General features: G+C 32.0%; 1 protein-coding gene across 1 annotated transcript; it reads left to right on the forward strand.

Moving 5' to 3' along the window:
- Positions 1 to 500: 500 nt before the first annotated feature.
- Positions 501 to 25,368, forward strand: LOC111048238 (putative glycerol kinase 5). The gene is made up of 10 exons (XM_039420162.1): positions 501 to 841; positions 5,820 to 5,913; positions 9,089 to 9,258; positions 9,744 to 9,833; positions 16,878 to 17,195; positions 18,858 to 19,034; positions 19,671 to 19,796; positions 20,433 to 20,596; positions 21,076 to 21,209; positions 24,171 to 25,368. The coding sequence occupies exons 1-10, from the start codon at positions 701 to 703 to the stop codon at positions 24,326 to 24,328; spliced, it is 1,572 nt and encodes a 523-aa protein (XP_039276096.1). The 5' UTR covers positions 501 to 700; the 3' UTR covers positions 24,329 to 25,368.
- Positions 25,369 to 26,374: the final 1,006 nt, after the last annotated feature.

Raw genomic sequence — 26,374 nt, forward strand, 5'->3', positions numbered from 1 at the left:
TACACGGAAGCGTAAACCTTTATTAGATAAATATTAGATACCGTACCTATATTATAAAATTATGAGGTGAAAATTTCCTTATTTTCGGCTTTGTATAGGAGTAACAATAGATACCATTATACGATTGACTGATAAAGGAAAATCAAGCTGTTCCCATAATTTTCCACCAACTTTGTGTGCCGGTTGCACAAAAACCGATTAAATTAATTAACCGTGATTAATTCCATGAGAACCAATCAGGGATTGGTTGTACAAAATGCGGTTAAATTAATTAAGCGTGATTATTTCCACAAAGCCTTCTCTGATTGGTTCTCGTAAAATTAAACACGGCTAAAATTTAACCGGTTTTTGTGCAACCGGGCCTGTATTTGTATGTATTCTGCCTCTCTTTGTCTCAGCAAGAGCGGAGTATCATAAAACCGCGCTCGATGAAGTGGCTCTACCTAGCGATCACTTAACTAACTCAGTTTCAAAACAAAATCATATGTTGAGAATGTAGGTTATGTTGTCGTCGTCTGTTCGTCTTTTGTCAAAACTCAAAAGTAGTCATTCTGATTCTGTTGCCGATAGTGTTGACATTAGAATAATTCCATTATATAAAGTTTTAGCTTTACTACAAGTGTAATCATTTCAAAAGTTGTCAAATTATCAATTGCACATGGCTATTAATTGATTCAACTAATAAATTTGAACCTTTAAAATGGAGAGTGGTGATGCGCTCAGTGGTAAACAATTGGATTCTAGAAATAAATTTGTGGCCTCTTTAGATATTGGAACCACAAGCGTCCGATGTCATATAATAAACAATAAGGGTGAAACTATTGGAGACAGCTCTGAACAGGTAAATTATTATTTTTTTACCTTTACCTCTTTTTTTGTAATAAACAGGGTTTTTGTAATAAAACTGCTTAAGCTCACCATACATTAGGCCATAGTATTCTATATAGTGAACAATCTTTTATTTTAATTTCATCTCAATAAATATGTAAATTAGTTCAATCATATTGGTTATTAGCTAGTTAGCTAATTTTCCTTTTTGTCATGACATTAACATCTCTACATCACTGGCGCTCACATAAAACTTTGTATGGGGGGAGGCCTACAAGCCTAACTCTCCCTAAAAAAAACAGAAATAAACCTCTCAAACGCGGTTTTAAGCGTTCTGGGAAGTGTATTTGCCTATTTTTGTACTAACATCAATTTATATTTAGGATGAGGTTAACATTTAAATTGGGCGATAGATTTTGAAACACATTGAATAAGCACTGATTTTATTTCTGACATAATATATTTTCACAGACATAAAAAACTCATGAAGTTTATTATTGATCAAGAATAAAAATAAAATGTCCAAACTCTATTCATTTCACAATTACTATTAATAATTTATACAAAAGAAATATAGGGTCTTTCAGTGAAACGGGACATATTACACCAGAGAGAAATAATAAAAAAATTAACGTTAACTTTTCTTTATAATTTCACTCAGTAACTAATTCTTCAAGTTTATTTGAGGAGGCACCCTTTTCTGGGAAGAGACATGTCTTGTAAACAAAGCATTGAAAACGTTCATGGCAATTCTTGAAGTGTCAAGCCACACTTCTCAAACCTGAACTCTTGAAGAAAAACGATCACAGCACGAAATCAACGATTTCAGTATAAATATGCTGCAATATGTCATGGAAAACTTGAGAAATGCATAGATTAATGGACAAAATTTTTGTTATGTTCAAAAAATAATTTTTCACTTATCAAACAGTAAACTAAATGACAATGTTTTTCACTTCATATAATTATATAAGCAATAAATTAAAAAAAAATATTTTCTTGAAGAATCCCGCTTCAATGAAAGATCCTACTTAATAGTCAAGGATAAGAATGCTGAAAAGAAGGTGTAGACGAAAAAGTTTGGAACCCACTTTTTGTCCCCGCAGCTCTGTTAAAGATAGTTAGGGAAATTCAAAAGTTAACCATCCATAACCACTGTACTTAGGGGGTGGGGTTGTTTAAAGGTTAGCCTACCATTTTTTGGTTTTTCTCTTGTATCTCGAAAACAATGTGTATTACGGTCATACCTAACCATTTTATAAAAAATCAAATATTACACATTTTCCTACAAGTTTTATCTGAAATCATGTTTGTACCTTCTATGGTTTATGATATATCTGGTCTTGAATGTGCAATATTTCTGAAAAAACTGTTTTGCTTTCAGTTTCTTGCTCTTTCTAGCTTCATAACTTTTCTAAGATTAATTAAAACATAAGAAAAAATTATGATTATGAGGATAGAGTAGGCTATAAAGCATCAAAATATCTTCGATTGATGTTTAATAGCCTATTTAATCTTTAATTGTTGTATAATATTTCATTACATTAGAATGTAACTTTCTACGATTGCAGCAGTTTTAGTGTTGAGTGTAAAATCTTTAGTTTTTACAACAATTGATTAGTTCACAGAGAAATGTGGAGGGAATGTTCAGAACACATTTTTGAAGCAGATGCTCGTCCCATGTCTACCAATATTGTATCGCACACACAGATATTCTACTTGGCACATACAACACATGTACGCTCACCGCTGTATTCCACTACATAGGGAGTTAGCAACATCCGAGTTGCAATATTATGCAATACGGTACTTCATACTTCTCTCCTTAGTCATGACCAGATATCTGGATTGACTGTGTCAGAAAGTGGACCTGACTTGGTCCTTGTCGTAGAGTTGATTATATGAGTAGAGTTGATTATGTCGTAGAGTTGTAGAGTTGTAGTATTATATGTCGTAGAGTTGATTATGTCAATAATATACACTTATTTAACTAAACTTAGTCAAACTTATAAAACATTAAGAATAGTAATTTTCCAACTATTTCAAGATTGTCTTGAAAATCAATGTATTTAAACACTGATAATAATTAACAGTTTCTTAGTTTGCTCAAACCAACTATGAAACAACAATGTTTTATTCGAATGAATTTTTTCAAAGAGCCAGCAGCCATGGGGTCCACATAATTCGGAACTACGGAATGCATGTTATTAATCATAACATGTAGGCATGTAAGCTACTCCACGTCGACTTAATTCTCACTTGTTGAAGTTTTTTTACACCTTATACAGTCAATTCAAGATATGTGAGCCAATTGGCCGTCAATAGCGTCATAGTTGGCATACTGAGTAATGACTAAAGTTTAATAAACAGTACTAACTACTGGCATTATGACTAATGAAATTATTTCTATTAGGTTGAATATAAGCTGAATTTAGGTTCTTAACACACTCGACTATTTTCCGAATTTCCGTCTCAACCTTCGAACCATCTAAATTCCTATTACTCGACATCAATAAAAAGTATCATCTGTATAGGGAAAGGACTCAGTCGCTACACAACAGGGAATGTCATAGATCATTTACATGGAAAACAGGGGACCAAGAATCGCCTTGAGGGACTCCAAACAATACTAATCTTACAGTTGTTGGATAATCGTCAATGACCATCGTACATAATAATTTACAACAAATAATCATTGAATGCTTTCCTGGTTCAATAAGAATGGCCTAGCCCTAAACCTCTCTAAAACCAAATATATATTATTCACATTGTCTACTCCTTGGCAACTCCTTCACCCATTAAAATTTCATACAATTTCTTGTAGTCAAATCAATTGTGATTGTGGTGGTAGTAATCTACCACCTTAGAAAATTCATTCCTTCAGCTGTGCTCAGGCAACTCTATTTTGCTCTGGTGGATTCCAAATTAAGTTATGGCATTAGTTGCTGGGGATCCACCTACAAAACCCATCTAGCACCTCTAATTGTGCTTCAAAAAGCCATAGTACGGTGTATGAAGGGTGTGAGCAGGATCGAACACTCTTTTCCTATCTTTCAATTTTTCGATTGTTTGCCATTGCGCTATAAATATGTTTTCAAAGTCTTATCATCCTTATACATGTTATCAGGCAATCGAAGTCGGCAAATGTTCGAGAATGATAATGTATACAGAACTAGAAGAGTAGTTGAAAATTTAGCTAGACACCCCAGAGTGTATAACACTTTTTTTCAGAAATCCTTTGTCTTTTTGGGGCCAAAATTTTCCAACTATCTACCTGATTATATAAGAATATTGAGAACAAAATACTTTTGAAAAAACAAATATCAAAATGGCTTACTGGATGTCTGCCTGAAACTATTGAGAGTTATTTTTCTGTAATTATCTGATTCCCATTCTATTATAATACTAATTTTACCTTTTATGCACATACCAACTTGAAAGAGAAAGATGTGTGAGTGTGTGTGTGAATGTAGCATTAAAAACTTTTTTCACTGACCTCCTACTTGCATACAAATTGTAAATAATTTAGCAAGTAGTATTTTTATTTTGACAGGAACTAACTTTATAGAAGTTTATATCTTTATTTCACTGAGTTGTGTTTTTTTGTCAAAATAAAAAACGATTTGATTTGATTTTATTTGAGATGATATGTCATTTTAGATTCTTTGATGTTAACAGAAATGACGAAAACATGGAATCGAACATAATATATTCCATTCTGAAGACTTATAGTAGGCCTACGTCACGCTGAAAACCCTGAAACAAAGATTTCCAATATTAAAATATTTGTTATTACAGTACTTATTATTTTTCATTGTTCAACCATAAAATATAAAATATTCTTGTCATATGAATGTAAGATGCTTTACTCAAGAGAACTTTTGTCGAAACCAAACACTGCTTTCATTCATTTCACAAAAATCAATAACAAAGTAAGAATAAAGAGATAAAAAATGTATTCTAAAAAAATCATATTCACAAACAATGGAGAAATAAATGCAATTGTAGAATGGCAGGCCTACTCCTCACTTAAAAACTAGCCTGTGTGTGAGGAGGGTTGTGCACAATAGAATTTATTCGTGTATTACAACTTATATTTTTGTTTAATAAATTATAAATACTTAATTAGCTATGACTACACACTAACAAACATCGGGTTTTGTGAAAAATATATTTGTTGATGAATTCTATTCCAAGCATATTAGTAATAAAGAATAGCATTCGATTCGGCTTACACTGTAGTGACTGCAGTGTAATTGTTTGACTATTAAATTACAATTTCTGAATTATAATAAATTATCTTCAACGTGACTTGCGAAGTGAAAAGCAACGTTTAATTTGATAATTAAGTAGGACTGATGAACGATTCTTTCTGTATCGCTCCATTAAACTTGGAAGATAGCAGCTCTGAACTGAAAATTTATTTTCTGCAGTTCAACATCTGAGCAAGTTGTTTGTCCTACTTATTGTACATCATACTGTAGCCTAATGTTACCATGTCACTCTTATCTGGTAGAACTTGTTTTTCTGTTCACCAGCAAACGTGTTTCTAACTTCTTAATAAATGAATTCTACCGATTCCTGAGATACAACTTTGTTGTTAATGGCTGCTTTCCAATAATTTCCAACTCATGGCTATTGAATTTTTTCTCAATTAGTTACTATCGCTTTACTTTCAATTTTTTTTAAATATAATTAAAACTGAATACTAACTATTTACTTCTTAATATTTCCAATAGCAATAAATTAATTGAATTCAATTTCCAATGGATCTCATGCAAACCTCCATAATAGATAAACTCAATGTTTCTTCTTATGTGAAAGGGTTTAAAAAATATATAAATTTGATAGTGTCTAGATTATTTATAATTTTTGTTTGTTTTCTACATACAATTCTTTAAAGTGTGTTATCCTTCTATTCTGCTTGGAATAATCTAGTTTTATTATTTAGTGTATTTCGATAATTTTACTTGATTTATTTTATTTTCCAGGTCATATTACATTGTCCTTCATATGGACGAGTTGAAATTGAACCAGATACATTGTTCGACTCTATTGTGCAAGTGATCAAGAATGCAATCAAAGGTAAGTAACATGTTTCAGAAACAAAAATATAAATTGTTGGGTGTATTGTGTGTATTACACAGGAAAAATATAAGACTTGCACTCGACGTACGGAAACATTTTGATGTGTTAATTTATACCCTCAACGTAAATCTACCTTCATTAAGGCTCGGAATATTGACGCTATGTCACTCTTTGCTGTGGATGATGCCCTCATAAGCTGTGGGAGTAATGTTAGGGATGGTGGTTAGAGATGAGTAAACCTACAGCTTAAGGTGAGGTCCGAACCACCGTGAAATGATTTTGCAGCTCATGACTGGCCTCAAGACACCGTTCTAACCGGGCAAGCCCATAGCACGGCGCTTATCTCAGCTTGTGCGATAAGGCAGTCTTGTCTGTTAGAACGACCATTTGTTAAACTTCAGACTAACGATAACGTCTCAGCATAGGGACCATCTGCTTTATCGTCGTAGGTTGAAATGCTATTATATATCATCGCTAGAGATTAAAAATGTCATTGTTCACTTTCATGACTAATAGCTATTGTAATACAAAATTTATTATCTCATTGTATACCTATGCTGCTTTACAGAAAACTTAAGGTAAAATCTGATCAATGCGCTCTAAGCTAAGAACAAAGCAACACAACTATTGTTCTATCCTAAACAACCGGATGAAATTTGCTTTTTTATTGCGGCCGTTACACAAGTAGTTCTGTATCTCAATTTCGAATGAAGTTCTAAATTTCAAAGTTTTAATGAATTATTGTAGTTGAATGTAATACAATGTTCTTCAAAGAAAATAAAAGTGTATTATCACAAATTGTTCATAATAGTTGGATTGAAAATATTGCAAAAATCGTTCTTCCAATCTAGAAATAATATTTGTTAAAGTTTGAAAACAACTCAAGTCTGAAAGAAATGAGAACGAACACAATACTATCATGTTATTTACTTTAATGGAAACAGAATATCCAAATTATTATGCTGAGTAATCATCAAGGCTGGCTGAAATTACTATTCAAGGTCATATAGAAGCCGTCTTGCGATTCAGTAATCGGGGACAGAAATATTGTTATGTAGAATGGCAGGCCTACTCCTCACTTAAAAACTAGCCTGTGTGTGAGGAGGGTTGTGCACAATAGAATTTATTCTTGTATTACAACTTATATTTTTGTTTAATAAATTATAAATACTTAATTAGCTATGACTACACACTAACAAACATCGGGTTTTGTGAAAAACATATTTGTTGATGAATTCTATTCCAAGCATATTATGATGAATGAGGATATCTTAAATCTCGAACTTTGAAGGTTCTTTTTATAATTTCTTGGAGTTTTATAATTCAATGTAGGATCATCTTGTAAAGGTGTAACTCCAGGAAATAATGAAAATAACCTTCAAAGTTCGAGATTTAAAATATCCTCATTCATCATAATTTCTCTGTCCTTACTTACTGAATCACACGGTTTCTAAGAAAAGTGAGTAGGCCTATATAAAATGCCAGTATGAGCTATATGACTGTGTAACTATGACAAATTTTAAGAAGAACCACTCACTTTTTCTTTATAGGTCAACTTGATACTAGCTACTACAATATTTATTTATTTATTAATAATCATTACATTACATCAATTTTGGGAATATCAAATTTGACAGGTAACTTGTCAGTACTAATACTAATCCTAATATTAAAATACATACAATCAAAATAATAAAATATTTATTCAGGTATCAAGTGTCAAGTATCATTAAGGATGGTAATGATATATATTATATATAAAAATTCAATTTTCTTGTGAATAAAATTCTGAGATTGCGTATAGGCTTTTCTCTAATAACATTTTTTGACTGCCTGTTTGAATAAAATGACTGATTCAATGTTTCGAATGTCTGTTGGCAGCCTATTATAGAGTCTCATTCCTGAATAAAATGGAGTTTTTTCAAAAGCTACATTTCTATGGATTGGAAATGCAATAATATTTCTATTTCGAGTATTATATTTATGATTATCTGTACAAAATTGGAACTTATTGATATTTACTTTAACAAAAACTACTAGCTGGTAAATGTAATTGGAAGGAAGTGTGAGTATGTTAAGGTCTTTGAAAAATGCTTTACATGAGTCCCTTGATATCAGTCTACAGATAGCTCTCAATATCGTTTTCTGCATGATGAAGATTCTACGGCTGTCTACAGAATTACCCCAAAATATTGTGCCGTAGCTCAAGTGGGAGTAAACATATGCATAATAGACGGTCAATAATGTGTTTCTGTCGAGTGAGTTGGAAAGAGTTTAAATTACAAAATAGGCTTGATTCAATTTTTTCATTAAGCTCTTAATGTGCTCCTTCCAGGAAAAATTCTGGTCGATTACAAGTCCCAAGAATTTAGTTGAGGAGGAGAGTATTTAGCTATTTTGCTATTAGACTATTAAGCTATTATTGAAATGAAACAAAAATAATCCAGTACCCTTTTATTTGTAACATTATTGTTGAAAATAGAAGATAGCTACGATATCATGTCTCGTTATTAGCAGTAACTGAACCAAAACACACGCTCTCAGTTTTGGAATAACTTACTGGCCTTGAATTAATTCAGTAATCTAGTCTGTAGGAGCTTCAGATTTCTGCTTTATCTTAACAACTGTTGCATTGGAATGAATTCAAAACAACCTTTGATAATGAATTCAAAACAACCTGTGATACCTTGAACTACTGAAATTTTTGCACATCGTATAAGAAGTTGTAGGTTATTCATTACGAGGCTGAATCCTATTAGAGCGAGAGTAGATGAAGCATAAGATGCACAATTATTTTTAATCTAAAATAACGACTTGTTTCACACTATGTCATAGCTAAAATTCAAAAATTATATAGAATAACAATGAAAATTTGCTGAAGATATTTAAAAAAGTCACAATTATCTGTGGTATTAAAGTTTATTGAATCATCGTCTTAATCTATGAGTATGAATTCCAAGTAATAATTCCTTATTCCTTTCGGTACCTAATTTTGAAAAAAAAAAATCGGGAGCAGGAATTCTTGAAATGACAAGAGTACTTTAAGCATTCCCTTAGAGTACCTTTTCAAATAAAGATTTCCGATAAATATTGGTCGTGAGCATAAGTTGAAATCTGAAAAGTTACTGAGTATTTTTAAATATATCGTTTTTACCTTTGTATTATTTTTCAGAAGCGGGATTGAAAGCATCTGACATTACCGTTATGGGAATTTCATGTCAAAGGGGGACTTTTATAACATGGAACAAAACTACTGGCCAGCCATATCATAACTTTATTACCTGGCAGGACTTACGAGCCGACTCACTCGTCCAGCAATGGAACAAGTCTATGACCATGAAGGTTCGTATCAAGTCTATGAACAAGTCACTCCTATTTTGATAACCCTTCCATCTTGAAAATTCCTAAATCACGGGTGGAGAATATAAATATTTGTAATAGTAGTTATAATCGTAGTTCTCAGTATTCTAATTCTTCAGTTGTTGTCTAACATCATATTATATTCTGCAGTAGTGTCTATTTTCATTCGATATAATAAACATTGATTTAGATACGACTGGATGAAAAATCATGTTTTGTTATTTTACTTTCGAGTGTTAGTTGAGAACTTAAAATTTAAATTTTTAGTACATCTCAAACTTGAACAGAGGATTGAGTTGAAAGATAGTTATGATTTTAGGTGCAGTAAATGCAGTACAATCCTCTTTATCAATATAAGAAACTGAAGGCTTTCCAACCTCCAATATTTTTAATGACTGCTCATTACCTTTGCAAATAATAATACCATGTAAATAATTGCAAACAAGTAATACAATGTTTATGTTTAGGCCTTGCGCATGGGTTCCAAATGTCTTCATCTCATTACTAGAAATAGAAGATTTCTCGCTGGCAGTGTTCTGCAACTCATGAATGCCCAGGTAAATTATTTATTTTGATTCATTTTAAATAATTGACCGAGCGAAGTAAGGTCTGAGATTTAAGTAGAGGTTTGGCATTTCTCTTGATGTTTAAATGTTTATATGCTGCGCATTTACGGCGAAACGCGGTAATAGATTTTTATGAAATTTGACAGGTATGTTCCTTTTTTAATTGCGCGTCGACGTATATACAAGGTTTTTGGAAATTTTGAATTTCAAGGATAATATAAAAGGAAAAAGTAGCCTCCTTCATACGCCAATATTAGAGTAAAAATCAGACTATAGAATATTATTTATCATAAATCAGCTGACAAGTTATTACACAGATGTGTGGAGAAGCCAGTCCTATTTTGATAACCCTTCCATCTTGAAAATTCCTAAATCACGGGTGGAGAATATAAATATTTGTAATAGTAGTTATAATCGTAGTTCTCAGTATTCTAATTCTTCAGTTGTTGTCTAACATCATATTATATTCTGCAGTAGTGTCTATTTTCATTCGATATAATAAACATTGATTTAGATACGACTGGATGAAAAATCATGTTTTGTTATTTTACTTTCGAGTGTTAGTTGAGAACTTAAAATTTAAATTTTTAGTACATCTCAAACTTGAACAGAGGATTGAGTTGAAAGATAGTTATGATTTTAGGTGCAGTAAATGCAGTACAATCCTCTTTATCAATATAAGAAACTGAAGGCTTTCCAACCTCCAATATTTTTAATGACTGCTCATTACCTTTGCAAATAATAATACCATGTAAATAATTGCAAACAAGTAATACAATGTTTATGTTTAGGCCTTGCGCATGGGTTCCAAATGTCTTCATCTCATTACTAGAAATAGAAGATTTCTCGCTGGCAGTGTTCTGCAACTCATGAATGCCCAGGTAAATTATTTATTTTGATTCATTTTAAATAATTGACCGAGCGAAGTAAGGTCTGAGATTTAAGTAGAGGTTTGGCATTTCTCTTGATGTTTAAATGTTTATATGCTGCGCATTTACGGCGAAACGCGGTAATAGATTTTTATGAAATTTGACAGGTATGTTCCTTTTTTAATTGCGCGTCGACGTATATACAAGGTTTTTGGAAATTTTGAATTTCAAGGATAATATAAAAGGAAAAAGTAGCCTCCTTCATACGCCAATATTAGAGTAAAAATCAGACTATAGAATATTATTTATCATAAATCAGCTGACAAGTTATTACACAGATGTGTGGAGAAGCCAGTCTATTGCTGTATTTCCATAAGGTCTAAAGTTTCAACTTGTGGATGAGAATACTGCGTGAGGTCTACTGTTCACAGAACTACTAGTCATAAAGTGTATAATTTACTGATGGATCTGTTATCAAAATAATTATCTGGCAGTTAGACACCTTTGGTGCATCTCTACTTTATTTGATTAACTTATATCGAGCAATCAATAATTAAAAATGTAGGCCAAAATATTATTTAATTGCAAAATTGGATAGCCTGAAAAGTTGACACTATTTAATAGCAAGATATTTTTACTATAGACCCAAACTTTTTTGCTGTACTTTCCACTTTGGGATTTTTTCAACCAATCCTCTTGTAGACCTATGTTACTAAATATTAAAATTCAACTCGCTAAAGTAGGTAAAAAACTACTTTTCTATTACGTTGAAACTAGTTTTTCTAATCAATAATTTGCTCCTCTTATTTATCATGAAGAACAAAGATACAGCTAATTGAGTAATATTAGTGGCTGATATGAAGTTGGGGTCAATGGCCGGGCTTAAATATACCGTATTATATAAGAGAAGACTGACTTATCTATATCAGTTGCTACTTTTGTGTTATGCTATAATAATTATTATTTAATATCAATCTGATGCATATTATTGTTGTTTCGATTTCATCAGTTTCTCTCTCAAGAATATTAGGCTACTAATAATTTTTTATTAAACTATTGGGTGCCCGAGCTAAAATATTGCCTCAATATATCCATTTATTCATTTATCCATTTCAATTTGTACATAACCACTTATCATTAAAATGGTACCGTATTGGAAAAGGAAAAACAGGTGACCTCTTCAACATTCCTCTCCCACATTTATTATTGGTATTAATATATTAAATATAGAATACATTGCTTGAGAGTAGATTTTAATTCTTATGGTATGTAATCTCCAATTTTTATGCTCACTTTTGATAATTCAGAGAATATAAATAAAATTTATGAAATCCATGCAATCATGGGCATGAAAATTGAGGTTGTGCCAATTAAGAAGCCGAAATTCCTACCCCAATGCAAAAATTGCCAAGCCTGGGGGCATACTAAAAAATATTGTAGGAAAGATCCCAGGTGTGTGAAATGTGCCGGTCCCCCCCTTACCACCAGCTGTACAAAGCCAAAAGAAGAAAAAGCAAAGTGCTACAATTGTGGAATGGAACATCCAGCTAATTATAGAGGGTGTCTAGTGGCACAAGAACTGCAAGCACTTCGGAATAAGAAGAAACAACCAAAAACCAACGAGGGAAATAAAACTACTGTGCCTCAAAGGGTATTAAAAGATGCTCGAGTTATTGAGAATCAGTCTTATTCGGATAGAGTAAAACAAGTCCCAGTTAACAAAATGAATGAGAAAACCCAACTTATATCCCAGAGCTTAGGTGAAGATTTAGGATTGAATATAGCCTCTCAACTCCAATTAATTCTTGAAAAGCTAGTTAGGCAGGAGCAATTCAATAAAACAATTCTTTCTAGACTAGAAAAACTAGAAAATACTAAAGTGAAAGAAAGCACTTACAAGAAATATGGAAGGTAGATTTAGAATAATGACATGGAACGCCAATGGTCTATTACAGCATAAAGATGATCTATTGGCAATTCTAATTGAACAAAAAATTGATGTTTGCCTAATTTCAGAAACACATTTCACAAAGCAATCAAATTTGAAAATGAGAGGTTACAAAATATATCATGCAGTACATCCCCAGAACAGTGCTCGTGGAGGAAGTGCGGTGATGGTTAAAGAAGAATTAATTCATCATGAGTATAAGAAAATAGAATTGCAAGAGTTCCAGTCGATTTCTGTAAAAGTGAAACTTACATGCCATTCGAGTGGAATGATAACGATCGCAGCTGTCTACTGCCCTCCTCGATTCAGCTTAAAGAAACCAGATTACAGTGATTTTTTAAGAAATTTCACGGGAAAATTCATCATCGGTGGAAACTTCAACTCGAAGAATACTAGATGGGGCTCGAGACTAACCACAACCAAAGGGAAGGAGTTACAACTTCCTACAGTAAGGAAAAAGTGGTTTTGTTTGCAAACCATCTTGAGAAAACATTTACTCCTCATGATGATAGAGTGCTCAATGATGGAATAAATGTAATCATACAGCCAAGACTTTTGGATAATGTCCCTCCAACATCGCCAAGAGAACTTAAGAAATAAATAATATGGCAAAGAAGAAATCACCCGGATGTGACCTCATAACAGGAGAAATACTTCAACATCTTCCTAGAAAAGCAATTGTAAAATTGAGTCATATTTTCAATGCAGCTTTCCGTTTAAAGTACGTGCCAAGTTTATGGAAAGTAGCCGAAGTTATAATGCTACCTAAGCCCGGAAAGTCACTAAATGAAGTAACCTCTTATAGACCAATATCACTCTTACCGGTACTAACAAAACTTTTTGAAAGATTACTGTTGGCAAGATTAAAACCAATTCTATAGAATTGGTTTTAATCTTGCCAACAGTAATAGAAAGATGCCTTGAGGAGAAAAAAGTTTGTTCTACTGTCTTCTTAGATATTGCCCAAGCTTTCGACAAGGTTTGGCATGAAGGCTTGTGCCATCCTACCCACAGCATATAGCCAATTATTGAAGTCTTACCTGGACGAGAGATATTTCAGAGTGAAGCTGGTTAATGAATATTCTACAATAAGGCAAATTAAAGCTGGTGTACCCCAAGGAAGTGTCCTAGGACCAGTTTTGTATACACTGTACACTAGTGACATTCCAAAGCCATCAGGAGTCACTATAGCTACATTTGCAGATGATACTGCTATTCTCTCAGTCGCAGAAGATATTGAGGAATCTACAGAAAAGCTACAAAGAGCAGTTAATGAAGTAAACACATGGACAAATCATTGGCTAATTAAACTAAATGATACCAAGTCTGTACATGTGAATTTTACTAATAAAAGAATTCAATATATTCCAGTCTATATATATGAGAAAGTCATTCCACGTGCTAATACTGCCAAATATTTGGGTATGACGCTGGATGTCAAGCTCAAATGGAAAGCACACGTCAAGAAGAAAAGGGAAGAACTAGGAATTAAATTCAAAAAGATGTATTGGTTGCTGGGAAGAGGATCCAGGCTGTCCATATACAACAAGATTCTACTATATAAACAGCTACTGAAACCAGTATGGACTTATGGCATTCAACTTTGGGGCTGTACTAAACCATCCAATGTACAAATCATCCAACGATTTCAAAATAAGGTACTAAGAAATATTGTTGACGCTCCTTGGTACATCAGAAATGCTGATCTTCACCGCGACCTTCACGAAATCATCACGAAAGTTATTGAGCACTTTGCGGCCAAGCATGAAGAGAGACTCCACCAGCACGACAATATAGAGGCAATCCAGCTGCTTGATGTTGATAATCTGGTCAGGAGGCTCAAAAGAACAAAACCACATGAGTTAGTGAAGTGAAATTTGTGTTGTGAATTGATGGCTTGAAGCTGGTGTTAGTGATAGTGAAATGTTCATCCCTTCAAACCAAACAAATTATTATTGGCCTACTAACTTGATTGTATGAACATATTTTATAGGATACAAACTAGACTAATTTATTAATTGTAGTCAAAAACTAGACAAACTGAATCATAGGATGAGGTTTGAAAAAGTCCATTTAGTAAAATTAGGATAAAATAAATAGCTTATTAGTCTCTGACTAGGTGCTAATTTTCAAATAATAATAATAAAAAAAAAAATGGTATGTAATCTTTCTAGTAAAATCTCAACGTAAATTTTTCACTATGTAATTGTCATGAACAAACAATAAGTTAATTCATCAAATCTTTTGGTAAAGATCAATTCTTTTGTAATTAATTCATCAAAATGTTTGTTGAACTAATTTCTCGTGCATAATAAAAAAGAATACATTGTAAAAAATGAATGAATGAATCGGCATTGAAGTGATGAACAAACAATGAATTTAAAAAAATAATGAATGCGATTAAACAAACGATCGAATAAATAGACTAAAACTTAAATAACCAATATTTATATAATAGTGAATGATCATCATAATATAACAAAACATGATCTGTTAGCAGTGCAGGCAGACAAAAATTAATAAATTCCAATTCCAATTTAGAGAAAAAATTATTTATTTGAGGATACAATAACAGTTCATATGATTATGATTGGGAATAGAACAGGCTTGGCCCAAAACTATTCTACTCCCAAATCTTAATAATCAATAACACCATGTCTAAAAAATTGGTTATGTTTTTACTATTCAAAGCTCAAGTTCAAAAATATAAAATGAATGAATATTTGGAGAAGAAACAAAAGGAGCAAATCTACAAAGATCAATGTGTGAAATGAATATCAAATAAATATATTTAAACGATATTAATAAATCTATTAAAATAAATGTACGAATCAATAAGTGAGAGAGAGAACAAATAAATCAAGGAATGAAACAAATACACTCACGTGCTTATTGTAAGGAGAAATAATAGTCAAAATCGTTATTACATATTCTTCGAGAACAGGAGTAGATTTCATTCGTAATAATGGCAACTTATAAAATAAATATTTGATTACAATGCTAACATTGAAACTATCAGAAGACAACTTATATACGTGTGCAATAAAATTATAAATAAAATCCCCAAACATTATATCAACTGTGACAAAATAACTAAAAAAGTCAATATAGTCCTAAACACTTGGAAAAGAGCAATTATTTTTTCTATCGATGAGATACTATCACTAGCAGTACTCTTCTGACTTGTGTGCTTGCTTTCTGATACTTCTGACTTTTGTAATCCTCAGTAAATCCTCTAGTCTTTCAAATTATTTTAAACCACCTAGTCCTATCGTTTTTCTCATCTCATCATTACCCCCCTTCATCCCATCCTTTCATACCTACCTTCTATTTACTTCTCCTGATACCTTTGTTCTAACCTCTCAAGGATTGAAGGTTTTCCTAGTAGTACATTTATATCATAGTTGGAAAACCCTTCAATCCTTCCCCTTTTTTGCTCCTCAGAGAATAGAATATAACACATAGAATAAAGTGGAGAAATCTCTCACTACAGAGAGATTTGGTATAATATGATTTTTGTTTGTTTTGCATGTATTCATTTTTGTATTGTATCGTGTGTGTAATAAATACACTAGTTGTTTGGCTTCAAAAAGCCATAGTACGGTGTATGAAGGGTGTGAGAAGGATCAAACACTCTTTCCCTATTTTCCAATATTTCAATTGTTTGCCAATGCGCTGTAAATATGTTTTCAAGGTCTTATAATCTTTTTACATTTTATCAAGCAATCGAAGTCGGCAAATGTTAGAGAATGATACAGAATTAGTAAGAAATGTTGAGAACTAAATACTTGAAAAAAATATTTAAATGACTTATTGGATGTCTGCCTGAAACTATTGAGAGTTATTTTTCTGTAATTATCTGAATTCCATTCTATTGTGATACTTCTATTACCTGCTTTGCAAATACAGATTTGAAATAGAAATATGTGTGAGTTTAGCATCAACAAACTTTTTTCATTGACCTCCTACTTGCATACAAATTAAGAATAATTTGGCAAGTAGTATTTTTGTTGTGACAGGAACTAACTGTATAGAAGTTTATATTTTTATTTCACTGAGTTAGTGATAGTAAATTATTTCAATTATTGTACTATGTTTTTTGTCAAAATAAAAAATGATTTGATTGATTGTGTACTTTAAAGTGGACTAGTCACTATAGATGATAAATACACTAGTTGAATGTAAAGTGTTCTTTGGTGGAATGGTGTTGTGTTGTAGGTGACGCTGCGCCTGCTGTGGGTGCTGCAGAACGTGACGGGGGTGCGGGAGGCAGCCGACAGAGGCGAGCTGATGTTCGGCACAGTGGACACGTGGCTGCTGCGTCGGCTGACGGGTGGCGACGTGTTTGTGACGGAGGTGTCGTGTGCCAGCGCCACCGGCCTCTTCGACCCGTTCACCATGGCCTGGGCCGACTGGGCGTTCGCGCTCTTCAAGCTGCCACGCTCCATGATGCCTGCCGTCTGCGACTCATCCGGCGACCATTTCGGCCACACTGACCCCTGCCTCTTCGGAGCACCCATTCACATCGCTTCTCTCGTAAATAGCAATATTGTTTATTGAATTCTATTGGTGATATTTATCGGAATCTATTGAAAATTGTTATAGAATTCATCTATAGTGAGATTAACTTTATGAACCCAGTGGAAAAAAAGATTAGACGGCAAAGTTGCAAATTTTTTGTTCCACTGCCTTTTTTAGTAGATAGTGGGATTCACGTTATAAAGTCAGTGGAAATGATAGGACTGATTGGAATGGTAGTTGCTAAATTTCTGTTACCACTGCCTTCTAGTAGATACAGTCGAATAATAAAATTCTTCTATACATGTTCTCAAAGAACAACGACGTCATTCATGATAAATGTGGTAACTCGAAATGTAGCTGTGAATTAAATTTTTTCGCTATTATTTGATCTAATATTAATTGTTAGTTCTTGTAGATCAATTCTATTTTAGATATATTTTATTCGCCAAGAAAATATATTCACTCATAATTCAATAATGAATTTTCATAATTGAGATTAAATATTCTAGTAATTCGTTATATTTTTTCATAGTCAACAATCACTTTGGCAACATATTTACTCTAAGAGAAGAGTTATTTGCTTTGTCCGATGACAGACAAGGATAGCTAACTAATGTTTAATCAGGTGCTGACTTATAACGTGAATCCCACTGTAGAACAGTTGAATACAATGAATTTAATCTACAGTAAACGAATAACTTACAATAAACCTTATACAAATTATGTTATTGTCTTATTAAATCTTGAAAACTCTTGATGATTTATTAATAGGTGGGTAGTTGAATCTCCAAGTTTTGGAATGATATAATGAGCTCAACTATTCATTGATTATTGAGTATTCATTACATAATTTTTTTGAAAAAATGTTGTAAGCTATTGATAACAAAAGTGTTCATCAATGTATTCAAAGTGTTCATTTTGTATCTGCTTATAAATTGTTGTTTGTTGAATAATTTTTATAAATCATTAAAATTTCTAAGAAATAAAGTAGTAGGTCTATGAAATTACTAATACGTTGAAAACAACTGGTTTTAAAACGGTCCCCTTATTCTCCAATAATTATGAGCAAAACTGAAATAATCAGTAGCTTATTTAGAAAGTTTTAGAATAACATTTCTAATACAAACTAGTTGACATTATTGACACTGCTTTGTACATCTTATGCCCGGTTGCAGAGTCGTCACATAAAGTTAAAATCAGGCATTTAACTTATTTATAAAGCCATAACTCCACTTTTCGTTGCAAAGATGTCAAAGTAAACTTTAGCTCCCTTAACACTAAAAACGCCCAATTAAACACATGATTTCGTTGCAGAGTCAACAAAAAGAGCTTGTCTCCAATAGCTGAAAACGGTCATTTAAGTTATGGGCCCGAAGTCGTGCTGTTAAATCTAATATCTACACTCGCCAAATACATTTTAGAGGTTTTTAGTGAAAAAAAAAACACTAAACATTTCACTGAGATATGTTGATGGGTGACTAAATTGCAGGTGATGTAACTGTTCCTTTTTAAATTGTGCTTGCGCGGCCAATCTGTTTGTACAAATCCTAGCGTACAGTTCGACATCCTTCATAAATTTGAGTAACCAAGAGGCTGACGAAGAAATACTTGCCTCTGACTAAATGTTGTCTGTTACATCCATCAATGGATAAGTTGAAGTTTGGCACTATGTTGCAGCTGTCAGACCAGTCGGCTTCCCTGTTTGGCTCCTGCTGCTTCCAAGAAGGCGATGCCAAGGTGACAATAGGCACAGGATCATTCCTCAATGTCAATACTGGCAGAAAACCTCACGCTTCGATTGCAGGTACTTTTCTACTAAGCAGTTACTTCACTTTGTTATTTTTCTCAACTTGTGTATTGTTCTGAAAAACCATAACATCTAGAAATAATTTTTAAAAAATAAATTACTATGTAAAATTTATTATTCATTATTTAATACTAATGTGAAATTACTCCGTTCTATGATTATTCATAATACCCACTATTTCCTTCTCAACAGCATGCAGTTATTGATAATTTAATCATATTCAAAATTGATCATTGATTTCTTCCTTTCTTTTCCAAATTTGGATAGAAATTGTCCAAAAAAAGGTTATGCTTATCACTACTTCGTAAGTTTTGTCCAATTTTGAGTACAAAATATATATAAACTAGGAATTTAGAATTTAGGTAAGTTGAAAACCAAATTTAATAAAAATATGTCACTAAATCATCACTGATAACTGGAAAGTACTGTATTGATTATTCAAAATTTTAAAACTTTAAAAGAAATCCAGGCTGATCATCATTTGACTAAATTCAAAACTTGGTTCACTTGTAATTTGAAACCGAGTCGTGGATGCGTCCATGGAAGATTACCTCAGCATCTTTCAGGCTAGGATTGTGCAGAACTCACTCTCAAATTATTGGGTAGCTCAAACAACAATAAATATTATTTTCGAACAATAGAATATTGTAATACTTTGCACTACAAAATAAAGACTCTTCTAGCAAAATTGTCCTTATCTTATTTTTACAGGTTATGTTGGCAACGATCCTTCTGAATCACAGAAAATCGCCACTTCAGTACCGGATAACGACGGAGTCTATTTTGTTCCAGCATTTAGTGGTCTACAGGTAAATTTTCATTATTCAATTTTCCATAAAGTTGCTGAAGACGAATTGCACATCCACTAACAACCGATAAATTGCCTGAATGTGAAGTACTAATGGTCTCTAGAAGTAGATAATATAGAAGGCCGACCACTAACATTTCACATGTCCAATATGACTGTAAGACGAAAAGTCCTCGAGTACATAATATCTCACCTGAAAGAACATACAAACGCTACAATGTTTTCATCAGTCAATTTGATAAGTTAACCTCAAAATAATAGAACAGCTGAAAAATAAACAATAAGGAATCGTAGACACAAAAACCTGAAAACCTCAAACCATGCCAATATCGTAGGCGCAAGTAACACCCCTGCTTCCTGAATAATAATGGATAGATTACACTTTTGTTTTCTAATTCTTTTGAACCACTTTATTCCAGTATTCACGTCTTCTATTCACGTAATTCACATATTATATTCTAAATATCATTTTTTGCGCTTTCTATTCTGCTTTAGAAATCCTTGAGAATCTCAGTTTTCTTATGAATATATTTTGCTTGGGAAATTCTGACCAATTCTCATATTTTATATTTTGAATGATTTTATTGCTTTCCACTCAATAAATCTATTGAAAGTTATTTTCATTGGAACATTGCAGGCTCCAGTAAATGATGACAAGTCGGCAGCCGGATTTCTAGGAGTGAAACGAACCACTCGGCCTCCTCATTTCCTGCGTGCAGTTCTAGAAAGCATTGCTTTCCGAATAGTAGAGATGCATTCCTGTCTAGTCGGTGAAACCAGTTACAAAATTGATAAAATAAGGTACCGTACTAACATCCAAAATATTTCAACATTCTATGATAATTGTGCTTCTTAAAAATATCAGCATAATACATGAAATTGGATAGTACAGGTACATTGGATGATTGTGGCATTTTTCTGCGTCAATAAAATATAGTATCAACTGTATTTTTGTCAATGATGTTTTGGAACATAGGATATTTTACTTTGATATATCTGGTTTATTAAATATTGCCGAATGGAGATAGAATATTTCATGTAAAATTACCCTTTTCTCTTAATTTTTAAAAAATCATACTTATACGAATCCTTGGATGAATAATTAATACAGAAGTTAATATATAAAGTATTCAACCACTGATAATTTTCAAAAGACTTCATAATAGTTTAATGAATTACAGTTTAATGAAAAATATTTAGTGAGTTATCCATTATCTACATTGCTATTTACTAAATTTTTCCATTTTTAATTTGATTGAATTTGCTTTTTTGTTTGACAGAGTTGATGGAGGAGTGTCTCGCAATGACTTTATAGTACAGTTGATATCTGACTTGACCAACACGACGGTGGAGCGCGCCAAAAGTTCAGAAATGTCAGTTTTGGGAGCTGCCACCTTTGCTGGATTAGCAGCAGGTAAGTCGCTCGTTCTAAAAATATTCATGTAAAACCTAGTATATGCGATCAAAGGCATTGTAAATCATTAAGCATAGATGAAAATGTACTGTCTCTATAGCTTTTGAATACAGTACCGTACTTCACTGTAATTGCCAGTCGAAGATTCAAAATTTATCATTTCAAAGACACCATTCTCTAGATCGTGAATCATCCACATGATAAATTTTATTTGGTGATGAGTAAAATTCTGATTATAAATGCTAAATCTGTGTAGCATAGTAATAATTCTTGAGTAATTAGAAAATAGTTATTTGTATATCTAGAGTGAAAAGTACTGTTCTCCCTGTGGGAAAAGTTTGAAGCCCGAGGTGAAGCCGAGGGCAACAATTTTCCTGAGGGAGAAAAAACATTTTTCACTCGTGATATACACAACATTTTTCCTCCACCTACATTTTTATAAAAACTGCAAATAAAATCATTTTTAAAAACGTACGTGACCAAACAATGTGTTACAACATAATCTAAAAAGTAAACAGAAACAGCTGGCTTGTAATCACAGTTCAAGGTCTATAAAATACAGGTCATGACACTATTGTTGTGAGCAGCAATTTTATGGGGTCCTAGTTCACCAATTTTCAAATTTATCAGCTGTTATCATTATGGATTGAACAACATGATGTGCTATTTTGTAATATTGTTCAAGGGATATTGCTTGGCTTTGAATTGTAAAATAAATTGTTCCGACAGAATAATAATAAATTAGATTCCAACTAGGAACTGAATTGTTGATTTTTAGATTTAATTGATCGGGAACTTAAAACTCTTTTTGAAATTGGCCTCGCATATTTCTGTCTTGTCCCAATGCCTTTTGAATCATAATCCTTGATTTACAAGAATAAGAACTTTTTTTAATAATAAATAAATGAATTATCAAAGCATTTATTATTGAAATTTCATAATTAAAAAATTGAAAACCTGAATTCACATATTATCTGAACTAGAATATTGTTTTTAAAATGCATAATTTTGTTACGAGCAAATTGAATTGGATTGGTTTTTCAAATGTACCGCCAAAAAGACCCCATAAAATGGCTGCTCACAACAATAGTGTCATGACCAGTATTTTATAGACCTTGTCACAGTTCTCCGCCGACAGCGCTATCTGACGGCAAAAGTTGTAACAACAATGGCCGCCACAACTACAGCTATGATGAAGCTCCCGTTTCAAATTTGATTAGTTAATGAGGCATATTCGTTGGCTGATATTTTGAATAACATGGAATAAAAAAGATGTATACATTTTTTTAATATAATGATATGAAGTTTGTAATAATTTTAGCATACAAACATAAATTTCATATATTGATCAAATTTCTGGTTGAGGTATTGAATTTAGTTGGTTTAATGACTACTCTATATGCTTCCTCATCTGAGCTTAGACCTTCTAACCTATTTCAAATTAAATCAAATCGTTTATTGCACAAAAATATATACAGAATACAACTGAAAGGAAATTGACAACTTTGTGCTACACGTCGGCAAAAGAAAACTTGTACGCCGACGTGGAGTCTTAATATAACTTATTCACTTATACATTAATATTAATATATAAAATGATCCTACAATATTATAATATAGGCTAACAGTAATTAACATTCAACCAACTAAATATTCCATTCTAAGAAATAACAATAAATTAAAGATATACATAAAGCTGAATTTAAGATTCATACAACATCAATCAATATTAAACCAAATCATTAATTGAATAAAAATAATTTTCTTTCACCCAGGTATGGAAATCTTTTATTTTAGGCTTCTTTATCAACCATCCTCTTGGAACTTTATTATAGAGTTTATTTCTCAAATATGAAATACTTTTACGGGATAGGGTGCTATCAACTCTTTCAATTGTGATTAAGTTTTGAGCGACTTGTCTAGTTACTCTTTGAAAATTCTGAATATTTTTTTAATTTGAGCACATGTTTCTTAATAGTCTTTAAAATGAACAATTGTCTTATAGTGAACAGATTGGAATTTTGAAACAATGTGACACTTGGGAAATCTCTCGGATACCTCATTATTGTTTTGATAACTAACTTTTGTAAAACAAATAGAGATTTCAAATATACATTTTTAAAATAGAGATGCTTTCCATGTTATTTAAATGGATTCACTTTTACGCTTTAGGGAGTTTTCCTGTTTTTTCCTCCCGAGAGCGAAAAAGTGACACTTTAGTATTATGTTCCAGGGAGTAAAGTAAGCACTTTGGACAGGAGCTGGAGGAAAAAATACTTTCCAAAATACAATGATTCAACTCAATTACACGGAGTTCCTCCTTTCCGAAGTATCTCGAGTATCACTGTTTTGAACATATTAGTTGATTGAGATAATGCAACTTTTATTTTAGGTGCCTTATTATTTGCATGACTAGAAATTTCTTCAGCTATTTCTGGCATTTCAGTTGAATTTTTATGATTTATTTTCATTGTACATTTCAAGCGAAAAAGGATCGAATCTATCACTATATTTTATTAGATTTGCTACATGTTATTCGTCTTCTGAATTCTTCATCCTTTATTGAAACGATCGTTTTGATACATCAACGATTGTTGATTTATAATCCAATTTAGGTCTAGATAAAAACTGTAGTTACAATTTAGTTACGCTTTCAAGAAACTGTGTTTCCTCTTCAGCCAATATCAACACACTCCCTGATCTAGTCCGATACTCTATGACACTAAAGTGTCATAAGATCTAATAATGTAATAAGATCATAAGTGTCATTTAGATCTCATCTAAATTTTCCAGCTATGATGGAGTGTGGTAAAAGATGCTGATCAAAAATGTATTAGCCTATTCATTCAAAATAATTCCAAAATCTATCCGCAACTAGGCCTATATTCTGGAAACAATTAAATGGAATTCAATTGTCTTAAGTTTTTATCATAGCAATTTTTAATCAAAATAATTTTTCAGGTATATGGAAAGACCAAAACGAGTTGAAAGCACTTAGAAAAGTGGACAGGGAGTTTGAACCTCGAAAGGATACTGCATCAGAATATGCCTCTGTTTTCAACAACTGGAAGAAAGCTGTAGGAAGATTCACTGGATGGTATGCCCAAGAGACTGCATGACAATTACCAAACACGACACTTATAGTGTCGTTGGCAATACTATTTTTCTGTAACTATTATATCCTCAACATAGTTTACAGTATATTTTAAAGTTATCAAGAAAATGATCAATTCCTGAACTGAAAAGACAATAACTATTACTCTTCAATGTTTGTTTCCATTACGAACTGCTTGTTAATAATCACTTTTAAACTCACATTAGTATAGTATATATTAGCTATACTCACTAATGTGAGTATAAGCTAATAGCTTTTATTTATAAATACCTGACTGCTATGTCGTAATTTAGTTGTTTAAAAGTGATTAATAACTATAAGTTGATTTCCTGCCATATTAAGCATCAGTAATACAATGTTCTCTCTGGCAATTATTCTTTAATGCCTCAAACACGGATTTCTTGGATTTCGAATCCAAGCCCTGAAGCTTCACCTCGAATTTTCTCGCTATCATTGTTTAGAAATATCTGCAATAAGCCACCTAAACTGATGATCAGTTTTGCGAATTCTGTTCAAGATTATTCGGAAATTGAGGAAATCATTATATTTATAGCCTACTTGATTAATCGAGTGATTGTTCTGTGATTTTTTAAAAAAGGCGTATAATTCGTTTTTATAAAAGACAACTGGAACTGAGTCTTCTAATCTCCTGTCAAGTGCAATAATATATTAATTGTAAGTTGATAGCTTTATACTCCTGTTGTGCATTGAAAACTAATTATTCTGGCCTAGAACTAATTTTGGGACGAACATATCAGTAATTCTATAATCAAAGCCTTGTGATTAGTGGGTAGTGGATTTTTGTTGTTATACGATTTAAATATTCTATACAATTGAATGAATTGAATTTTTCAATGTTATAAAATAAATATTTTTATATTTGTTGTGATTGTGATCATATTATTCAATAATTTGGATCATCATGTTCAATAGTAAATAGATTTTATATTACTAGCCTATGGACATCTTAATGTCTGATGTTGATTGCTCAATTTATTGGTATTAAATTATATCAATTTGTTCCAATAAAGGACATTTGATGGGTTTCGGTGTTTCCTTTTTTCCAGATTTCTTCTAGTCAACCTCATCTTACATTTAAGTCCAACAATCTATACAATTTGTACTAATTGATTACTTGAGACTATAAAAAAATTACCAGCTACTCTCAATAAACATAGGGTACAATCTATATTTGAATAAATTTATCATGTTATTCACACAATAAATGATGCTTTCATGATAAGGCTAAAACTGTAAATTCGATAAAAATATAAATTATTGTAGTATCAATTTGAAAACTTTGATTACAATACAAAGTTGTAACAATGTATTGAAATAAAATTTTGGACATTTGCTGATTTAAATGTACAATAGCGTTTCATTAAAGTTATAATTTTCATACAGAGGATAGATTTAAAGTAAGATTTGAGTTTAAAAATATTGATATCACTTCGAAATATGATTTCTCAATATTTGTATGGGAACGGTCATCATATTTCTGAAAAAACATAATTTTCAATCAAATTAAGAAATACTAAAAGAGCATTAGATTCTTCATAAATAATAATCTCTTTTATAAGAAAGTAGGGTAGTGCTATACCATATAATAAAGTCAAGACTGCAATAATTATGGGTTTGATATGTCACAAATGATAATAAAAATATGAAATTCGATTGAGGAGGAAGCTCACACTTAATAATGAATGAAAACTGAAGTCTTAACATGTAATTTTTATTATTTATTTTAGTATATAGATTAACAATATAGTTTCAGATAATCTCTTCAGATTTCCCTTACTAAAGAGTATGAATTATTGTAAGCTTGGATTAATTTCATTTGATGAGGGTTTACACAAATTCGCTAGAAATATTGTTGGAAAATTACAATTCTTGAATATTATTCCCATGTATGTTATTTCTCAACTATAAGACTGATTCTTGGTTCACAAGAATCGGTGCTCAGATTAACTGTTATAGGTAGATGTTTCAGTCAGGGCGGAATGTTTAAACTGCAGAGTCGTAAATCCATCCAATCTTTTTCTGGTGACTG

Source organism: Nilaparvata lugens, chromosome 2 (assembly GCF_014356525.2).
Source record: "Nilaparvata lugens isolate BPH chromosome 2, ASM1435652v1, whole genome shotgun sequence".
In the NCBI taxonomy this organism is placed as follows: domain Eukaryota; kingdom Metazoa; phylum Arthropoda; class Insecta; order Hemiptera; family Delphacidae; genus Nilaparvata; species Nilaparvata lugens.